Source organism: Hordeum vulgare, chromosome 6H, assembly GCF_904849725.1.
Source record: "Hordeum vulgare subsp. vulgare chromosome 6H, MorexV3_pseudomolecules_assembly, whole genome shotgun sequence".
Lineage (NCBI taxonomy): Eukaryota > Viridiplantae > Streptophyta > Magnoliopsida > Poales > Poaceae > Hordeum > Hordeum vulgare.
Window position 1 is genome coordinate 30,923,696 of NC_058523.1, and position 18,487 is coordinate 30,942,182.

At 45.9% G+C, this 18,487-nt stretch overlaps 1 protein-coding gene across 1 annotated transcript; it reads left to right on the forward strand.

Annotated features, from left to right (window-relative positions):
- The first annotated feature begins 295 nt into the window (after positions 1 to 295).
- LOC123404116 (RNA-binding KH domain-containing protein PEPPER-like) lies at positions 296 to 4,807 on the forward strand. Its single transcript, XM_045098040.1, has 6 exons — positions 296 to 783; positions 1,815 to 2,070; positions 3,190 to 3,338; positions 3,437 to 3,649; positions 3,861 to 4,055; positions 4,320 to 4,807. Exons 1-6 carry the CDS (start codon positions 364 to 366, stop codon positions 4,500 to 4,502), a joined length of 1,416 nt encoding a protein of 471 aa, XP_044953975.1. The 5' UTR covers positions 296 to 363; the 3' UTR covers positions 4,503 to 4,807.
- Positions 4,808 to 18,487: the final 13,680 nt, after the last annotated feature.

The window sequence follows — 18,487 nt, forward strand, 5'->3', positions numbered from 1 at the left end:
GTGGCGGGCTGCCGTGCTAGAGAGGGCCAGATGAAAAAAAAACAGCAAATCTGTGGCGGGCCGCCGTGCCTTAACGTACCGCGGGCCGACCCGATTAGGCCATGTGTCGTGCTTGGGCCTAGGAGGCTGGCACGCGGGCCGGCACGGCTCGGCCCGTATATTAATCGGGCCCAAGCGGGCCGTGCCGTGCCTGGCACGATTATGACGGGCCGGGCTGTGCGGTGCCGGGCCGGCCCGTTTGGCCAGGTATGACCCTACGGGCCACCCAAACGAAAAAAGACCGGTGGGTGTCCGTTTGGGTCGGCCCGGAGTTGCCCTCACTCGCTTAGTCCACGGTCGTGTCCCTCCCCAAAACCCTCGTCCATGGCGACCGCGGCACCGCCGCCCGAGGAGTTCGCCCGCCAAGCTATGGCCTACGTAGCCGAGGAGGAAGAGGAGGACCCGGAGGAGGTGGAGGCGTGGGTTTCCTCCGACTCGGAGCCGGACGAGCACCCGGCGCTCAAGCGGCTGGACCCTTACCCCGACTCGGAGCCGGAGCAACCGCACCAGCCGCCGCCGCCGCCGCCTGCGCCGACGAATTCGGCGTTCGAGGTGGCGGAGGAGGGGAAGAAGGCGACGCCTTGGCCTGGGTTTCCCGGCGCGAGCGTGTTCCGGCTGGTCGTGGCCGGGGACAAGGTGGGCGGCCTCATCGGCCGCCGGGGCGAGGTCATCAAGCGCCTCTGCGAGGTGACGCGCGCCCGTGTCCGCGTCCTCGACCCCACGGACGGCGTCTCCAGCCGGATTGTATGGCTCCTCCCTCGGAATTTTGGTTGGTTCATGCTAGGGTTTATTGCTCGATGGTGGTGGTTAGGACATTGGGAATTGGGAATTGAGTCGCTTGTGCCATCCTTAGTATGCGCTTGGGCGCGTGGAGCCTGAATTTCTATGGTCTCGTCTGGTCACAGTCAGGTTGATGGATTAGCAACATAAGCTAGTAGCTAAACTCGAAATTGCTTTGGGATCTGTGCATGCTCATTGTAATTTGGGCCGTGGCGTAAGCGTGGGTCTGCCACAAGCAACTCTCGGCATGTAGATCAGCAATTGCGTGCCAGCATTGCCCTGGTTTGGGTTAGTCAATTCCAGGTTTTCTTGGGAATTGCGCATTTTGGCTGTCGGCACATTGATACTGTCATCTTGCAACACTATCCTAGATGGAATTGTGTTGTTTCTTGCATAAGGACAGTGATGCGTTCTCACAAGGTCAAATAATTAAACAATCCCCATGCTCTTTCAAGTTCCAACTCACACGGAGGCGGCTAATCGTCATTAGAGAAAATGAGTAGACAACTGTAAGACCATAGAAACCAGGCTGGTCCATCATATATGACAGTTCTGGGACCTAATTTGGTTATGAAATGGACGAAACAATGGCATCAATGTTAGCTTTATAGTTCTAGTTGTTCCATGAGCTTTTTTTCGTTAGTATTTAATAGATAAGTGACTTATTGTTTAATTTAATTGCTCTACAAGATGTCTCCATTTTGGTAAGTCTTGGCCATGTTATCTCTTGGGTTCTTGTTCTAGTTTAATAGTTTCTTGCAATCATAGGAACAAAGGCATTACTAAGGCTATTTGTAGGGGAAGTTGAAATGACTTGACAAAGTGAACAATTACTCTCAGTCTCATAAGCATAAACTTTTTAAAATGGGAGGATTCTAATGCGACACATTGAGGTGGTACTTATTGTGAGTACATAAACAACAACAAAAAAGGTTAAACTGAGTTCATTTGTTTGTACTTTATTCATCGTGTTAAATTTTACATCCCCTCTTTAGGTCTTGATATCCGCAACAGAAGAAACACAGGCAGAACTGGCACCTGCTATGGATGCTGCAGTTAGGATCTTCAAACACGTAAATGACATAGAAGGGATCAACCCTGATTTCACATTACCTGTTTCTGGACCAGAAATTTGTTCTGCTAGATTACTGGTTCCTAAAGCACAAGGGAGGCACTTAATTGGCAAGCAAGGAACCACGATCCAGTTAATGCAAGAATCTACTGGTACTACCATAAGGATTATAGATAAAGGTGCATGGTTATACATTTTCATGTCAATTATTATGTGATACATTTCCAGTTTGATCCATAGAATTACCAGTCATTTTTACCACCTATGAGTTAATGATATTGATTTAACTTGTGGATGTATAACTTTAACTTGAAAAGGTACATGGTCCTACATTTTCATGCCAACTATCATGCGATGTATTTTCAGTTTGATTCATAGAATCCCTCGTCATTTTTGTTACCTATATAAATTAACGACAATGGTTTCATTCTTGGATGTATAACTTGAATGAAGCAAGGGACTATGCTTGGGCACTGTAAAGCAAACATGGTGTCCCTAACTTCTATGACCCGTTCTTGTACAAGAGTCCACCCGTATTTGAATGTCTAGTTCTTCTTGCCAAGGAAAATCCAGAAAAAACTATTGGACTGTTTTCCCAACATTGTGTTGTAGCACCACTTCTCTGGAAAGTAGCACCTGCCATCTCCCAGAAATTAGTAGCACCGGCCCTGTTCACTAGAATAGTGGAATGCACCCTGCAGTTTCACCACTGACAATGGAATGGAATTGATAGGATTCTTGTTCTTGTGTTATCTAACTTGTTAGCACAAGAATACTTGGTTTCGTTGTTAGGCTCCAATTTGACAACCAAATGGTATTTTGTGACCCTTGTAGAAAATGGTGGTTGCTTAAGGGATTTACACCAATTAGTTAACCAGATGGTTTGTCGTCACCATATCACTTGAAAATTCAGACTCATTTAATTTTTTCATAAAATATTGAGATGGAAGTCACATAAGTTTTCAGATTGGATTGCATCCCTATATGTACCAGTGGTATAATCCAAATAGATTGGATTCTTCCTTCATGCTGCATAAAGCACTGAGATATTCATTACGGCAGAGAAGCAACTTGATTTTGATCTGGTATTCGTAGCTACTAATATCGTGGAGATCCTTTTGCACACTGTAAAGAGTCTGCCTGGTAGGTTGCTATTTTGAAAAGCCAAACAAAATACATTTCATTTCGTTCGAGCTTATTTCTTTCTGCCAGCTTTTCTATTTTGGTCTCGTTTAGGTGGTTGTGAATTCAATGCAGACCACTGGATATAACACATGATACTTGATCTACCTTTCTAGACGAGCTTTTGAGTAATCAGATGGTGGAAGAAAGAATTGTGGAGATACGTGGTGCTTCCCTCAAGGTCCTCAATGCCCTAAAATCAGTACTTGGACTTCTCCGGAGGTTCCTAGTTGATCATAGTGTCCTTCATCTATTTGAAAGAAAGGTAATCCTTGTTACAGTAGTTGCTGCATGCTTTATTATAAGGATGAGAGCAGCTTGTAACGTTCTCATGGAATTGATATTTCTGTTGCTTATCTGCAGAACGAAGAAGTAGCCGAAGTTCAGAATAGTTCTAAAGAAAATCAGGTTACCAATGATTATGCTCTTGTAGTGAACCAGGACCTTTTGTTATCTGACAGTCGAAGCCATCATAACCCGAATGGCGGCAGATATTTGTCATATGGACATGACCCATCTGTTTGTGATCCATATTCACGAGATATCAGACGCCCAACTGTCTCCTTGATATCAAAGGTCTAATGCTATAACTATTACCCCTTAGCTTAAAACCTATACTATATCAGTTATTAGCTTGTAAAAAATGTGATCGGGTTTCACCTGGTACGGGCAGATTTCTTCTGTTCATTTTCCCTTTTGAGTTTTGACCCTCGAAACCTGACTTGGTGCAGTCATCTTACATCAGGCTGCTACAGTCGTTGTTCTTACAGAATGTTTTGGCTTCCAGATTACGCAGACAATGCGGATCCCTTTGCCGCAAGCAGAAGAGATAATTGGTGTCAGGGGACAGACCATTGCTCATATACGTTCTGTCAGTGGGGCGATGGTTGTCCTCGAGGAAACTGGAAATTATCTGGACGAGGTTCTGGTTTCGATTGAAGGCACTTCGTCACAGGTTCAGACCGCACATCAACTCATACAGGTTCATTACCTATGTCCTGATGAATCCTACTCTTTTATTCAGTCGCTGAATTAAATTCGGACGTTGTCACACCACGCAACACAACCCTTGCTACTCCGGTTGTCACAGCGTGGAGACCAGCCATCGACGCCTCTTAATCAAATGAAACGTCCATTACAAAACACAGGATTCATTGTACTGCCTTGCACGGTTGATTTATCGATAACAGTCATGAATCGCACGCCGGGCGTCTGTTTTTTGACCTGTCGCCATTTTTGCACGCAGGAGGTCCTACTGGGCAACGGAGAACCTCTACCGCCCTGGAGCAGACGGTACGGCAACCCTGACGCTGGCCCAGTTCGGCTGCCGTTCGCCCTGCACGGTTCTCCAGCGAGTCCGGAGTGCGCCCTGCCTCTGTATCGCGAGTATCGGTCGTCGTCAGCTGCTTACCACGGGTACAGGCTGTAGCGCACTGTGCCGAGCAACGGACCGCGCGCCTAACCCCGTCGCCTCGCCTAACCTGGACCATGGCTGATTGAGGGGAAATTGAGTGGGACGGCTTAGTTGTGATAAGACACTACGCTCCGGCAGTTCCTTGCCTATGGTAGCTCTATTATATTCGCCCTTGCCTGAAGAAAGCACAGGGGTGCTTGCTGCTGGTTCTGAAGATTGTGGCACCTGGTTTGGGTGGTTTCCATGCTGGAAGGACCCTGATTGTGATGGAGAAATGCTGTAGATTGCACATGATCTGCCAAACACTGCTTCCGCCCTTACCCTTCGACCTAGCTGGTGCATTCCTCCCTTGACCCATGCATGTCTCCTCTGCGATGAAGTTCTTGGCTGTCCCTGTGGCTGTGAGAGTGGAGCGGCGATGACGCTGCCCCCACCCCCTCCTCTTGGTTGATTACATTGTGTTCAGTTTTCGTACAAAGGGCGTGGACTCGACGTTTCAAGGCATGGCAGTGATCGAACATTTAAATTCTGGGCTCCCAAATAAAAATTCGAGCATTACACCGCACTATTAATTAATTGTAATAACCTAGAGTCAGGATGACGAACTAGGGCAGGTACAGCTTGGGGAAGAAGAACTCTGAAGAAGAGAGATGTGGAAGTGATTCATTCACTAATTCTTAATTGTCGCTTATACCACCGTGGTTACATGTGCCTCACCCCAACTCACTCAAGCGCACTCACTTAATTCAAGCACCCCTAAAAAACACACAAAAAAATTATCCAAGCCCCATTCCTCTTCCCACGTCTCTACTCTTTCAGCTTCCTCTTCCTTGGTGTCTTTTTCGTCAGTGTCGATGCCATGGCAATGACAACTATCTAAGGTATTGTAATTAAAAAAAACAAAATAGAAACTACTCGTGTGCGGAGACAACTAAATTAACAGACCTACAAAAGCCTTGGCTTCATTGAACCCTACAAAAAGCCTTAAAACCCGGGTATTCAATTTGGCTCTAGGGAGCATATGCTCCTGCGTGTTAAAATTGTATTTTACAAAATTCAAAAAGAATTAAAAAAAAATATGTTCATTGTCACACTTAAATGGCACATGCAAATCTATAGGTCAAAAACTTAAGTATTTTGGCATGTGCCAAATGAACAAGTCGAACGTCAAATGTTATCTCCAAATATTATACTCCCTCCGTTCCAAAATAAATGACTCAAAAGTGGCTCAATGTTCCACTACTTTAGTGTAAAATTGAGTCACTTTTGAGTCACTTATTTTGGGACGGAGGGAGTACTTAATTTTGTTTTTTCACCAACGAAGCACCGCTATCCCATATGGCATAAAAATTGGCAAGCACATTTCCGATCAGACCCCGCAAACGCGTCTGACCCGTAATTTTTTTGAGGGGCGCGGTAAAATCCCCTCTCTGACCTGTGAAAACACAGGTTTCCGCCTCGCGTATACGGTGTCCTGTATCCCACGGAAGCGGTTGGCGGGACAAACATTTCAGCCCGTGCCCTTTCCCCACCCCCTTCGGTCGCCGCCCCGCCATTGGTTCCGCCAGTCCGCCAAATCTGCAGGGTGAATCGCGTTGCTCGGGCGCCCCTGCCCACTTCACCGAGCCGCTGCACCGGCTCCCCCGGATCCGCCAATCCACCACGGCCGGAGAGCCACCGCTGGAGATGGAGTTGAGCCTGTGCGAGAAGTTTCTGCTCGAGGATTCAACCGATTCGGATGACTCAGATGTTGAGACGATGCTTCTCACATTTCGCCAACAGAGTTTGATGATGTTCCTTGCCGTGAAGGAGCACGAAGACAAGAACTGAAAGAGGCGGCGAGGATCGACCGTCGGTCGTCTTTGCGTTCGAAATCGCCATCTCGGGAACGAGGTGCTTATGCAAGACTACTTCGCCGCTAATCCAACATACCCGCCACACCTCTTGCAGAGAAGGTACCGTATGCGTAGATCCCTCTTTGTAAAAATTGTTCAAGCTTGCGAGGTCAATTGTCGATATTTTACTCAAAGAAGGAATGTCGCGGGCTTGAAGGGATTTAGTGCATATCAAAAAATCTCGGCAGCTATGCGGATAATTTCATACGGCGTTCCAGCTGACTATACCGATGAGTACCTTTGCATCGGAAAAGATAGTACAATTGAGTCAATGCATATGTTTGCCAAAGTGATCGTCCATGTCTTTGGTCCTGAATATCTTCGGACACCGAACAAGGAAGACACAAAAAAATTGATGGCATTTAATGAAAGAAGAGGTTGGTTTGGCATGCTAGGAAGCATAGATTGTGTGCATTGGACTTGGAAAAATTGCCCAAAAGCATGACATAGAATGTACTGTGGCAAGTCTCGTGATGCAACAATTGTGCTAGAGGCAGCCCGAAAAGACAATGAAAGACCATTTGGGGTTTTGCAATCTAGGTTTGCCATTGTTCGTGGTCCTGCTCGGTTTTGGAACAAGCGGTCCTTGAAAACAGGGCCGACCCACAGGCCGGGGCAATGGGGCGCCCGCCCTGGGCCCTTCGGAGGTAGGGGGCCCGGCCCAGCACCGTGGCACCTAGCGACTAGCGAGCCTGTTAGCACTCTCGTCGCCTCGCCTCCTACGGTCGCCTCGCCTCCAGAGTCCAGATGAGGAACAATGTCGCGGCTCCTGCAGTCCCGTGCCTGATTCGAGGCGACGAGGCCGTCGATCCCGTGCCGCCATTAATGGAGACCAATGGTGATTTCCCTTCCCCAATCTTCTCCCTCCTTTCTCAATCCCGCAGTCCTGCAGATTTGATGTTAAATAGCTGAGAGACTCCTCCTTCAGATTCGGAATTTCAGAGCAGGGGAACTGGGGAAGGACATCGCCTTCTCTACACGCCGGTGCATGGCCTGTGGCGGTGGAGAGCCCCTTCTCTACTCGCCGGTGGAGAGCCCCTCCTCCAGAGTCCAGATACGAAGCAGGGCCCCTTCTCTACTCGCCGGTGCAGGGGCAGGGCCTGCGCAGGTGCATCTCTGGAGGCTGGAGCAAGCAGGTTGCCATTTCTCATTTTCTCTGCTACTTGGTCCTCTACTCCTCTATGAAAACTGATTTATTCTTGATACAGAGAGAGTGTAGGGAGCACAGGGAAGATTTCACATCGAGCCCATATCTAGAGAGAGTGTAGGGAGCACAGGGAAGATTTCACATCGAGCCCATATCTAGGTGCTTTTGTTCCCTGTATTGACTCTCTTTTTTGCAAATTGATTGGTGACATGTCTTTTAGAAAATGTGTATCTGGTAGTGAGAAAAGGAAGAGAAAAAAACAGAAATATGAACTAATAGGATCCGATAAATTTCATGTGGCGTGTGTTTCATTGTCCCTGTTCAAAGACCATTGATCTATACTATGTACTGATTACTGAATTGTTGTTGAAATACGATAAATTTCAAATTTTTATCTGTCTACAAGGGCCCAGTTTTGTTGTCTCGCCCGAGGGCCTCTGAAATGTATGGACCGGCCCTGCTTGAAAAATATCATGACATGTTGTGTTATTCTTCACAATATGATTCTCGAAGATGAGAGAGGCATGAACTTGGAGTTCTTCTATGACAATGTGGGTAGCCATGTCAAACCGGCTAGAGACCCTAACCGAATTAGAGATTTTCTTCAGACCTATAGGTAGATTGAAAATGCAAACACCCACTGTCAACTTCAGAAGAATCTCATTAAGCACCATTGGCAAAGAGCTGGGCAGTAACACATTTCATTTTTCCATTCATTTTCATTTCATTCATGTGTGATTTGTATACGGGACAAGTTTTTTATTGAATTATTTAGTTTGCTACAGTGATTTAAATAATTATTGTACTTTGGATGATTATTGTATTTGTAATGTTGACATTTTACTTATATTGCACATTAGTAATTCTGATTTATGGGGTCTTCGGTTTGCGGGGTCGACGCGGTGTCGCCCCCACATTGCCGACCTGTAAAAAGCATCTTCTGCGAATATCCTTTTTTACGTATCCAATTTGCGGGATCTGACTCTGTCCGCACCCGCGTCGACCCGCAAAAACCTTTTTCCGCGAACTGTAAATGAATTTTGCGGGTTGGTTTTATACGGGGTCTGCTAGAGATGCTCAAATCCTTCTCTCTTCTCCCCGTATCTTCCTAAGAGCAATGACAACCAAAGCCCCATACCCCTTCCTCTCAAACGTTCGGGCGGCTTGCCTAGTCTGCCCTGACAGAAAATTGCCACCCAACCAGACCTGTTAAACGCAACCATGTCTGGCTTGACCGACAGCCCTCATATTTAGCTCATATGTGTGTGGATATAGGGACACCAAGACACGCTTGGATGCATCCGCAAGTATAGACTGACGTATGGGCCCGCGCTAAAATCGTTGGTCCGATGGGCGCTTGAAAGCACAACTTCTTCCTAGGTGGTTTTGGTAATTAATAACAACATACATTTCATTGGACTAATGACTCTATCAAGTATATTTCAGGAAAAGTTTAATGAATGGATTGGCAAATCCACTAGATGCAAGGAACATCAATTGGCAACAAACTTCAGGACTCTACATTTTGCATTTTGTGAGAAATCACATTTGAGTCCATATAAAATCCAATACTATTAAAAGGGGATGAGGTATCTATGATGATTTGGTTGCTCAAGTGCTAATAGTTAGCCACCAAAAACCCTCATGAATTCTCCCACAAAAATATTATGTCCAAACCCCAAAACCTAAATTTGCTGCCACCAAGCTTACAAATTCAACCCTACGGAGTTTTACCCTAGACATAATCCAGAGCCAACCCTAAACCTTCGGGGACACCAAGTCCCATTTTAGTGCAAACAAAAACAATGACCAATCACTTATGTCCATTTGCTAAAAATCGGAATTTTCGATTTTTGCGAATTGGTGCCACCGTGTTTGTGTAACTTCCTAGGCCTGCCAAAATTAGACTCACCGGGATTTATATATCGGTCTCACCGAAATGCCAAAATTTGCCACATTTTGCACTAGTCGCTGCAACCTAATTTTTGCTTCGGTTTCACCGAGGGCAGTAATGTTGTAACCATTGGATTTTTGGAGAAGCCTATATATACACCTCCACCTCCCTCTCATTCGTAGTGAGAGCACTCAGAACAAGCCAATACTTGTCCCATGCATTTTTTGAGAGAGAACCACCTACTTATGTGTTGAGATCAAGATATTCCACTCCAACTATAGGAATCTTGATTTCTAGGCTCCCCAAATTGCTTTCCACCCATTCAATCTCTTATACCAAGCCAAATTCCGTGAGAGAGTGATTGAGCGTCGAGGAGACTATCTTTTGAAGCACAAGAGCAAGGAGTTCATCGTCCATACCACATCTATTACCTTTTGAAGAGTGGTATTTTCTAGATTGGTTAGGTGTCGCTTGGGAGCCTCCGACTTTGTGTGGAGTTTAACCAAGAAGTTTGTAAGGACAAGGAGATTTCCTACTTCGTGAAGATCTACCCTGACTGAGGCTAGTCCTTCGTGAACGTACGCCGTGATGGAATAGACGAGGTTACTACTTTTTGGACCCATTATGGGTGGAGATCTTCATGGACTCTCACGACCGCTACCCTTCGTGGGTTGAAGTCTCTATAGCATGGAAGTAAGATAGCACCACCTATCGGAACCACGGGAAAAAATCTTCGAGTCCCTGTTCGTTTGATCTTCCTATCTCTATCCTCTACTTATATGTGCAAGTCTTTACTTTCCGCTGCTATACTCTTAGACTTGCATGCGTAGGATGTGCGGACTTGATATAATTACTAAAACTTGTCAACCTTTAAAATTGAGAAAATGCTAATTTTTTTATTTTGGTCAAGTAGTATAATTACCCCCCTATAGACATACTTCAGATCCTACAACGCCTTGTCCGGCTTGGTGAGGATGCATTCATGTTGCTGCTTCAGAGCATCGCCTCGCTCTCGTCTATACGACTATACAAGCCAATTTCGTATTGGTGGTGACGAAAGTATAGGAGAGGAAGACGTCGCAAACACATCGGAACAAAGAAAGAAGAGATCTGGAGGGGAAAGACTTCGCTTAGATCCGTTCTAGCTTCCTCTGCATCATTCTTCGACATCATCCATCAGAGATAGAGAGAGGGAGGGAGGGAGGGAGGGACGGAGGGAGAGAGAGATTACAACTTGTAAAGCTAGGGTTGTAACTCTATTCATACTTCATCCGCGTCGAAGAGTGGTTTAAACATTTGTTTTATTGTGAAAAACCACGATATCGATATAACATTCATTTGTATAATATATGTGATTGATTGTTATTCTTATTTCATGGGCAAGTAATTCTCCATAAGCATGAGAGATATATGGGATTAACGGGATTCATATATGTATATTCTCTATGTCCTTATTTGTAAAACTACATGAGTAGTTAATTATTAGCTAGGTTGATTATCTGTGATGGGCGTAATGCTTGTTAATTATCCAATTTAAAGGCTCAAACAACAGGATCAGAAGGCATATTGTAACGACCAAGATGCGGTCCTTTCCGATCTGGGGGTCGAGGCCCCGAATAGGAAAGAAGCGCATCTAAGCGTTTCGCAAGCAAGTAAACATAGCACAGAAATATAATTACAAGTAGACAATTTGGGATTCAACTGTCTTCTTATTAATAATACAGAGTACAACGCAGATACAAACAAGGTAGTTCTGGTACGGACTACAAAACAAGGAAAATGCTATGCTACCCGCTGCAGGCCCACGATCACGACCACGCCTCAGTCCTCGGGATAGTTCACGTAAAGGCGGTCTGTCTCCTCGTCGTACTGCCACGCCAGCTGGGTGCCGTCGGGATCATCTGCCTCTGGGGGACCTGTACCTGCTGGGAGTTTCGGAGGAATCCGTGAGCCACGGGGACTCAGCAATCTAAGACCTTGGTGCCAGAACTAGTTATGTTATTGGGTAAGGAAGGGATGAAGTGTATCAGGCTGTTGCATCCTATGTTTGAATAAGTGGCTAACTTACGCAAAAGAGAAGTGAAGGTGGACTACGCTAACGGTCGGGATTACTTGATCAGAAAGTGATCCTGAACACCTACCTACGGCATTCATAACCCCACCGTGTTCCCGATCGAAGAGAGATCTTCGAAGGGACAGTCACGGTTACGCACACAGTTGGCATTTTTATTAGTTTATGTTTAAGTTCTCTAATACCGGATGTTAACAAAATATTCCAAGTTGCCACATAACCGCGGGCACGGCTTTCCGAAAGATTCAACCCTGCAGGGGTGCTCCAACTAGTCCATCACAAACGAACACAGGCCGCAAAGGCATCCTCTATCACGAATCTCGTGATCTCGTCGGATTCCTTAGAGGACAACCTCAACTCTGGGGAAAACCAAAGCTTCACTGGGATTCCTATACGCAAGATATACCGCTAAGGTAAGACAAGGCTAGCAGGACCTCCCGACGTGTCGACGACCCCGATAAGAGCCGCGTATCTCAATCTCAGGACACACCGGATGGAACTAGCTACAGGTACCAAACCTCAAGTTTCCTTGTGGTGGCCCCGCAGGCAGACCAGTTTGGACCAACACTCATGAGGAGCACTGGCCCGGATTGTTGATTAAGAAACCTCGGGGTAGCTACTCCCTATGCAGATTATTATTAAGTGATTAGCAAATTAACACCAAAGTTGGGTCCTGCCGAACAAGCCTTAACACTACGCGATTTATCAAGGGGGTCCCCATAACAACCCCGAACGTGTTAGGAGCGATCATTATGGAATCAAACACCGGTAACCGGTAACTAAAGCGGCAATAACGGAACAAAGCACCCGGCAAAAGGCTAGGCCTCCCATCATTTACCAAATATATAGGTGCATTAAATAATAACATAATTTTAATATAATGATATCAAGCTCATGTCATCACATGAGTTTAAAACACCTGCAACTAACAATGCTAACATTAGTAGCTGAGCAAGCCTACCTAGCCATACAAGTTTGCTAGGAAAGAGAACGGTGTTTAGGCTCATGGCATTTGAAGATGCAATTTAATTTCAGTGGTAGGCAGCGAGCAATATGACATGGAATCGAAACTAACATAACAAGTCTAGAGATGGAATCAAGGTCATATCATCTTGCCTGTGATATCCTCAGCTTGGAATGGTTCTGGATCGTTCTGCACGTACTCTCCTGACTCCACGTATTCGTTCTCCGCTCTCGGTGCTACCCAACATAAGAATAACAGCCAATGAACAGCAGCACCACAAAATGCAACAATCACATGATGCATGAGATGAAAGTTGAGCATGCACCACTATTTCTATCAATAGCACAAGTAAAATAAACTACAACAAATTTCTGAACAGAACTTTGCACTAAACTATTTTGACAGGTATGAGAATGACATGAACAGATGCAGCTCGTAAAAACGGTGCAAAACTATATAAAGAACATTGCAAACAGAGCTACGGATCAATGGGAATCAACGAAACAAGATATGAAGCCCTACGTGAAATATTCAACACCACACACACAATTGGCACAAATCTGGTATTCCCAGGTAGCCAAGACATGTAATAACCCAACATGAATGAAATGGAGCAAGGTAAAACACCACAACATCAATTAAGCTCAAACTTTGAACAAAATGGCAAAACTACATAATCTGCCAGAATCTGCATCTTAGCTGTTTGGGAGCAACATGCAACATAGCTACAGGTCTTCAAACATGACAAATAATATATGTGGTTGTTGCCAACCAAGAACAATACAATCCCCAGCAAGAATCACAGCAAAAGGAATTAAACTCTAGAAGATACAAGGCCACAAACTTTCCCAAAACCATAAGATCTCAGGGACTTAGTGAAAATTCCTGCACCTGAGTTTCTGTTTCTGTTCTGAATCCTTTTGACAGCAATCAAAACATAATCTACTGGACTCCAAATGAGTTGAAAATTGACAGGAAGCTTCACAAACATACCCGGTTCAAAATACTAGCACTGAACCAAGGCCAGTTCTCAACAGAATGACCAGCACATCCTCATCTACAGGGGAAGAAAATGCTTCCAGCATCCCAGACTTAGTGAAATTTTCAGAGTTCAAAAATCTGGAATTTTCCAGCCACATGCCCACTATTTCTAGGCATAGTTTGCACACACATGTCACCAAGAGGTAGTTGACACCACTATGGTGTTGAGCACAAACCCCTACTATTAACACACAAAAATCCATGCCCTTGGGCTCCTCCTATACCATGGAATCAAGGACCAAACTTTCAACAAAATGTAAATGCAACTCCATAAGGTATTCTTCTAAGATGACATCTACATAGGGTGAGTTTCATGTGCACAATGACAAAGTGACATGGGGGTTTGAACCCCATGTTTGTGTCATGCACATCAACAACACCAACACACACAATACCTCACTAGCACTAGCATCAAACACAACACAATGTAACTCTATGCTAACAAGAGAGTATGCACACCCCCACATATGGGCATGTGATGGTACACACTCTCACATGCACCACAAGGATCACCCTTGGAGTCATGTCACCCTCAAGGTGCACCCCCACAAGAATCTACCCATGCTTAACTAGTAAGCTTCATCTACACATGCTTATCATAGCTAGCCACCTAGTGCATCACATACACCACAATACATGAGGTGAGGGGGAGGCATCCACACCCCACTAAATCTATACAAGCAAATAAAACTACAAGAACAACTTAGTCCACCTAAAGCTCAAAAGATGTGACCAAACATGCTCAACTAGTGCAATCTCTCACACCTTAAGGCACACCACTTACAAGAAACCACATCAACATGCACAAACTCCTACCAAGTGTAACTTCACACCACAAGATGCAATCATCATAGGTTTACAAGGCTAGCAATACATCATCTATCACTCTCTAGTGTGCAACACACACCACACAAAGAATTTTGCACCTAACTACACTCGCAGGGAAAAGGATTAAAATGCCACCTTGCTGCCCAAGCATAAGGAAGAGGAAGAGCAAAATAAAAGACAGCAAGAATAGCAAAAAAAACACATGCATCAGGGGTCCTGGGAATCGAACCCAGTACCTCCTGGTACACAGGAGCACCACCTAGCCACTACACCATCCTCACCAAGTCGACAGGTTAAGTGAAGGGAACAGGGTATCATATCCCTGATGCTCTTGCGCCGGAAATACAGTAAAACAAACAAAACAAACAGCGCCGAGGGGGGGGAATCGAACCCACACCCTTCTCATCAGACACACAACACCCCTACCGCTTTGTCTACAGCACAGCATCTGTTCGTTTAACACGCAACGAAACAGAAGTGGACTCTCCTCGCAACCTGCTGCCCTGATCAACCAAGCACGCCTGAGACAGAGAAACCGCCGGGGTAGTCTACTACGGCTCAGCAACAGCGAGGGGCCAGCCCAGCCACGGCGCGGCTACCACGAGGGGAGGAAGCCCCTCTGCGTAAACACGCCCCCACGCACTGTCTCCTGCAGATCCTTCCCCTACTGATGCACCCTACTGCAGTTCTACTCGAACAGAGGTAAGCCGCACCACGGGCAGATCCGAGCCGAGCTACGGAGGAGGAAGGAAGGGGGAGGCGCAACCTCACCTTGGGAAGGAAGGGGGGTTCCGATCTGACGGAGAGGAAGCCGGACCGGAGGGAAGAAGGCGAGCCGAGGTAGTTCTGCCGTAGACCGAAGTAGAGGTAGCAGTACGCCCGGTTTGCGCCATTGACGAGGACGAGCTCGACGGGAGGGTCGCTCCCCGGGGCTTCTAGCGCCGGGAATGGGTCGCGGGGAACCACCCCGAGCCCCCGGACATGGCGGCCTTGCCGCTCGACGGAGCACACAGGGGTAGACGCGATGAGGCACTGCTCTGTTCTCTCTGCTATCCCTACAGGAAGCTTACCTTGGGAAGAAAGGAAGAGATGGAGGGGGAGGAAGGAGATGGCGGCGGCAGGAGGGAGCCCTAGGCGAGGGGAGGGCTCGGACGCCCAGCTAAATAGGGGCCCTCGACGTTTGTGCCACGGCACCGTCAACTCCCCTCTCTCTCTCTCTCTCTCGTTCTGACGAAAAGGAGAAACGCGGGGGGAGGAGTGACGGCGTCAGGAAGGAGGAGGGGCTCGCTCGCATGGGCTCCTAGCACCGGGAGGAAGATAAATGGGCCAGCAAGTGGAAGGAAGCCCACAGGCGACCACTATAAGAAAGGCCCCAGTGGCCTTTCCCGAATAAAAGAAAAACCAAGAAGGAAAAGAAATAAAACAAATAATCTGGTGGGAATAAACTTAAAAGGAAAAATCTCCTGGTCATAGAAAAATATGACCTAAAATAAAAAAATAAGAACAAGATTTTTAAAGTATGCAAATATTTTACAAAACAGCATTAAGTTTGCTGTTTTGTGCCATTGCCACCTGTATAAAACACTCTCAAAATCACCAAACTAGCATGTCTACACACTCACCTTAATCCCTAAACACAAGACATTTTAGAACCACTTTTGGGAAGATGAAATTTGAACATGAGATAAAAGGAAAGGGAAAGGGTTTGAAATAGCAAGGAACTTTGAAAATACTTAGCACTCACTCCTACCCAACATACCCCAACATCACATGCATCACACAAGATAAAACAATACCACAACACCACAACATCACCCTAGCAAGATCACATGCAATCATAACATGACATAGAATCATAAGGTATGACAAGGATGGTATGGCATGGATGCATGCATGCAAATGCAAAATAGAAGGTGACACATGAAATCATACATGCATAAAAACTCTCATGACAAAGTCAAGGTGGTCCCATATGGAAGGTTACAAAAGGGAAAGTCCTACACTTGGGGCATTACACATATATACATGTAACGCATATTGTCCAGCAAATCCGTACGTCCAAATGTCAGGTGTTAGCCCGGTAAAGTATTGTAACGGAATCGTCTGTGACCTTAATTGCTGAAACGATGTGCATATGACAACACTGATACATGACAACAGGGTTAAAAAATATTCTACATGATAACACATCTGTATATAGTCTACTAGTGAAATCTCTAAAAAACTTATATTTAGGAACGGAGGGAGTATGTGTTATCGCTGCACTGATACGTTTGATGAACACCGTCGCCTGAATGTCCCCATGCCCAACCTCTCCACTGCACACAACCGACAACTTATTATTGCTTCTCTACTTCTATGTTGTTTACTTTTTATTCTCACAATTTTATTCTACCCTTTACTCACTTGTTTTCTGAAGCAACATCCATGCAATAATTTACACAAGACCGATTATAAGTTGTGTGCGACGGAAACACTCACATTAACACTTTACACGAAAATGCTATAACTAACCACATGTGTCTTACAAAACACCAGGGTCTCAACCCAACTCACTCAAACACTCACTTAATTCAAAGACAACCGGTACCGGACCATTCATATTCCCGCGTCTCTACTCTTTTAGCTTTCCCTTCCCCTGTATCTTACTTGTGAGTGCCATATTTAACAACTATCTAAGACATCGTAATTTTTTTAAATAAAATTACACGTGACAAGACAACTAAATTAATAAATCAACAGAAGTCGTGGCTTTCTCGGCCCCTATAAAAGCCTTCAAACCCCGCTATGAACGGCATCCCCAAATCTCTACGGGTCCTTGGATTGACCAAGGGCTTCTTTCCTAGCATCCCCAAATCTTTGCGGGCCCTTGGATTGCCTAATGGCTTCTTTTCTACTATTTCATTCTCTCCTCCTTTCTTCCTAACCATCCCTCATTGCATTCGACAGAAGAAGAGTTAGAGGGAAGATCTATCTAGAGTTCTTGCATCGATTCCACTTCCTCGACAAAACCAAACTTGCTCGGGCCGTCCCAAGTTCTCTTTTGCAGGAAACGTGAATCACCAATAGAATGTTAGAATGAATTTATTGGACGACATTTCACATTTTTACATAAACCCAGGTGTCTCCAAAAGGAAGAAAAATAGGTCAGAACTCAACAACCTTGACGTCAAATTAAATTTATTCAAAAACCACATGTTTTCTCCGAGTTTTCATTTTCTTTCTTTCTTTCTATTTTGAACTCAACGCGATGCACCAAGTTGGAAGGAAGCCAACGTGATGAGAAGGGAATCGCTTTGCCTTGTTTGCCACGTGTACCTGTAGGACCACACCCACCGCTCTATTCTCTCTTTTTATCCTTTCTTTTAGCCACACGTTTTTCACACCCCTCGTCAAAATCGTATCCTCCGTAGAACTGTTTTCTCAAGTGATGCGAGGGGTGCTGCTAGGGGTGGTCTAGCTGTTGCGAGGGCGGTGGTTCGGCTGCGACGGCAACCCTAGCTCCGGCGATGCTGCGACGGCGCCGTCGTGTTGTGAGCCGGTGTTGCGACAACGCCATCGTGCTGCGAGCCGATGCTGCGACGGTGCCACGTGCTACGAGACGGTGATTTGACGGTGTTGTCGTGCTGCGAGCCGGTGTCGGGACGACGTTATGCGAATTGGGTTGCTAATGCTGCGACGAGGCCGTCGTGTTGCGAGCCGCTGCGAACGGACCGTCGTGCTGCGAGAGGTGCTGCGACGGGCCGCTAATGCTACGACGCGGTGCTGCGAGCCCCTGCCGCAAGGTCGCGAGAGTTGCTACCAGAGCAACGTGTGTTGAAGGTGTCGCGTCAGGTTGGACGGACCAACACGCCTAGAAGCAGATCAACAAAGAAAAGATTATACGGTCAAAAACTTAGCATGTGACGGCTAGCAACACAAATGTTGTTTGATCAATGACATCCGGATGAGGCCTAGCACGGGCCAAAAAAGTATCCAATCGACCAGTGCAAATTGTTTGGATTCACCCCGACTCATTTACCTCATTTTGCAAGAAATCAAAGAGTGAAAAACAGCAATCGATGGAGTTGGAGCCCTGTAACGACTTGTAAGAGTGTAGCCTAGTTAGGGATTTGGTGTGGGTGTGGTTGTTCCGTTATCAATATTTGCATCTACTAGTG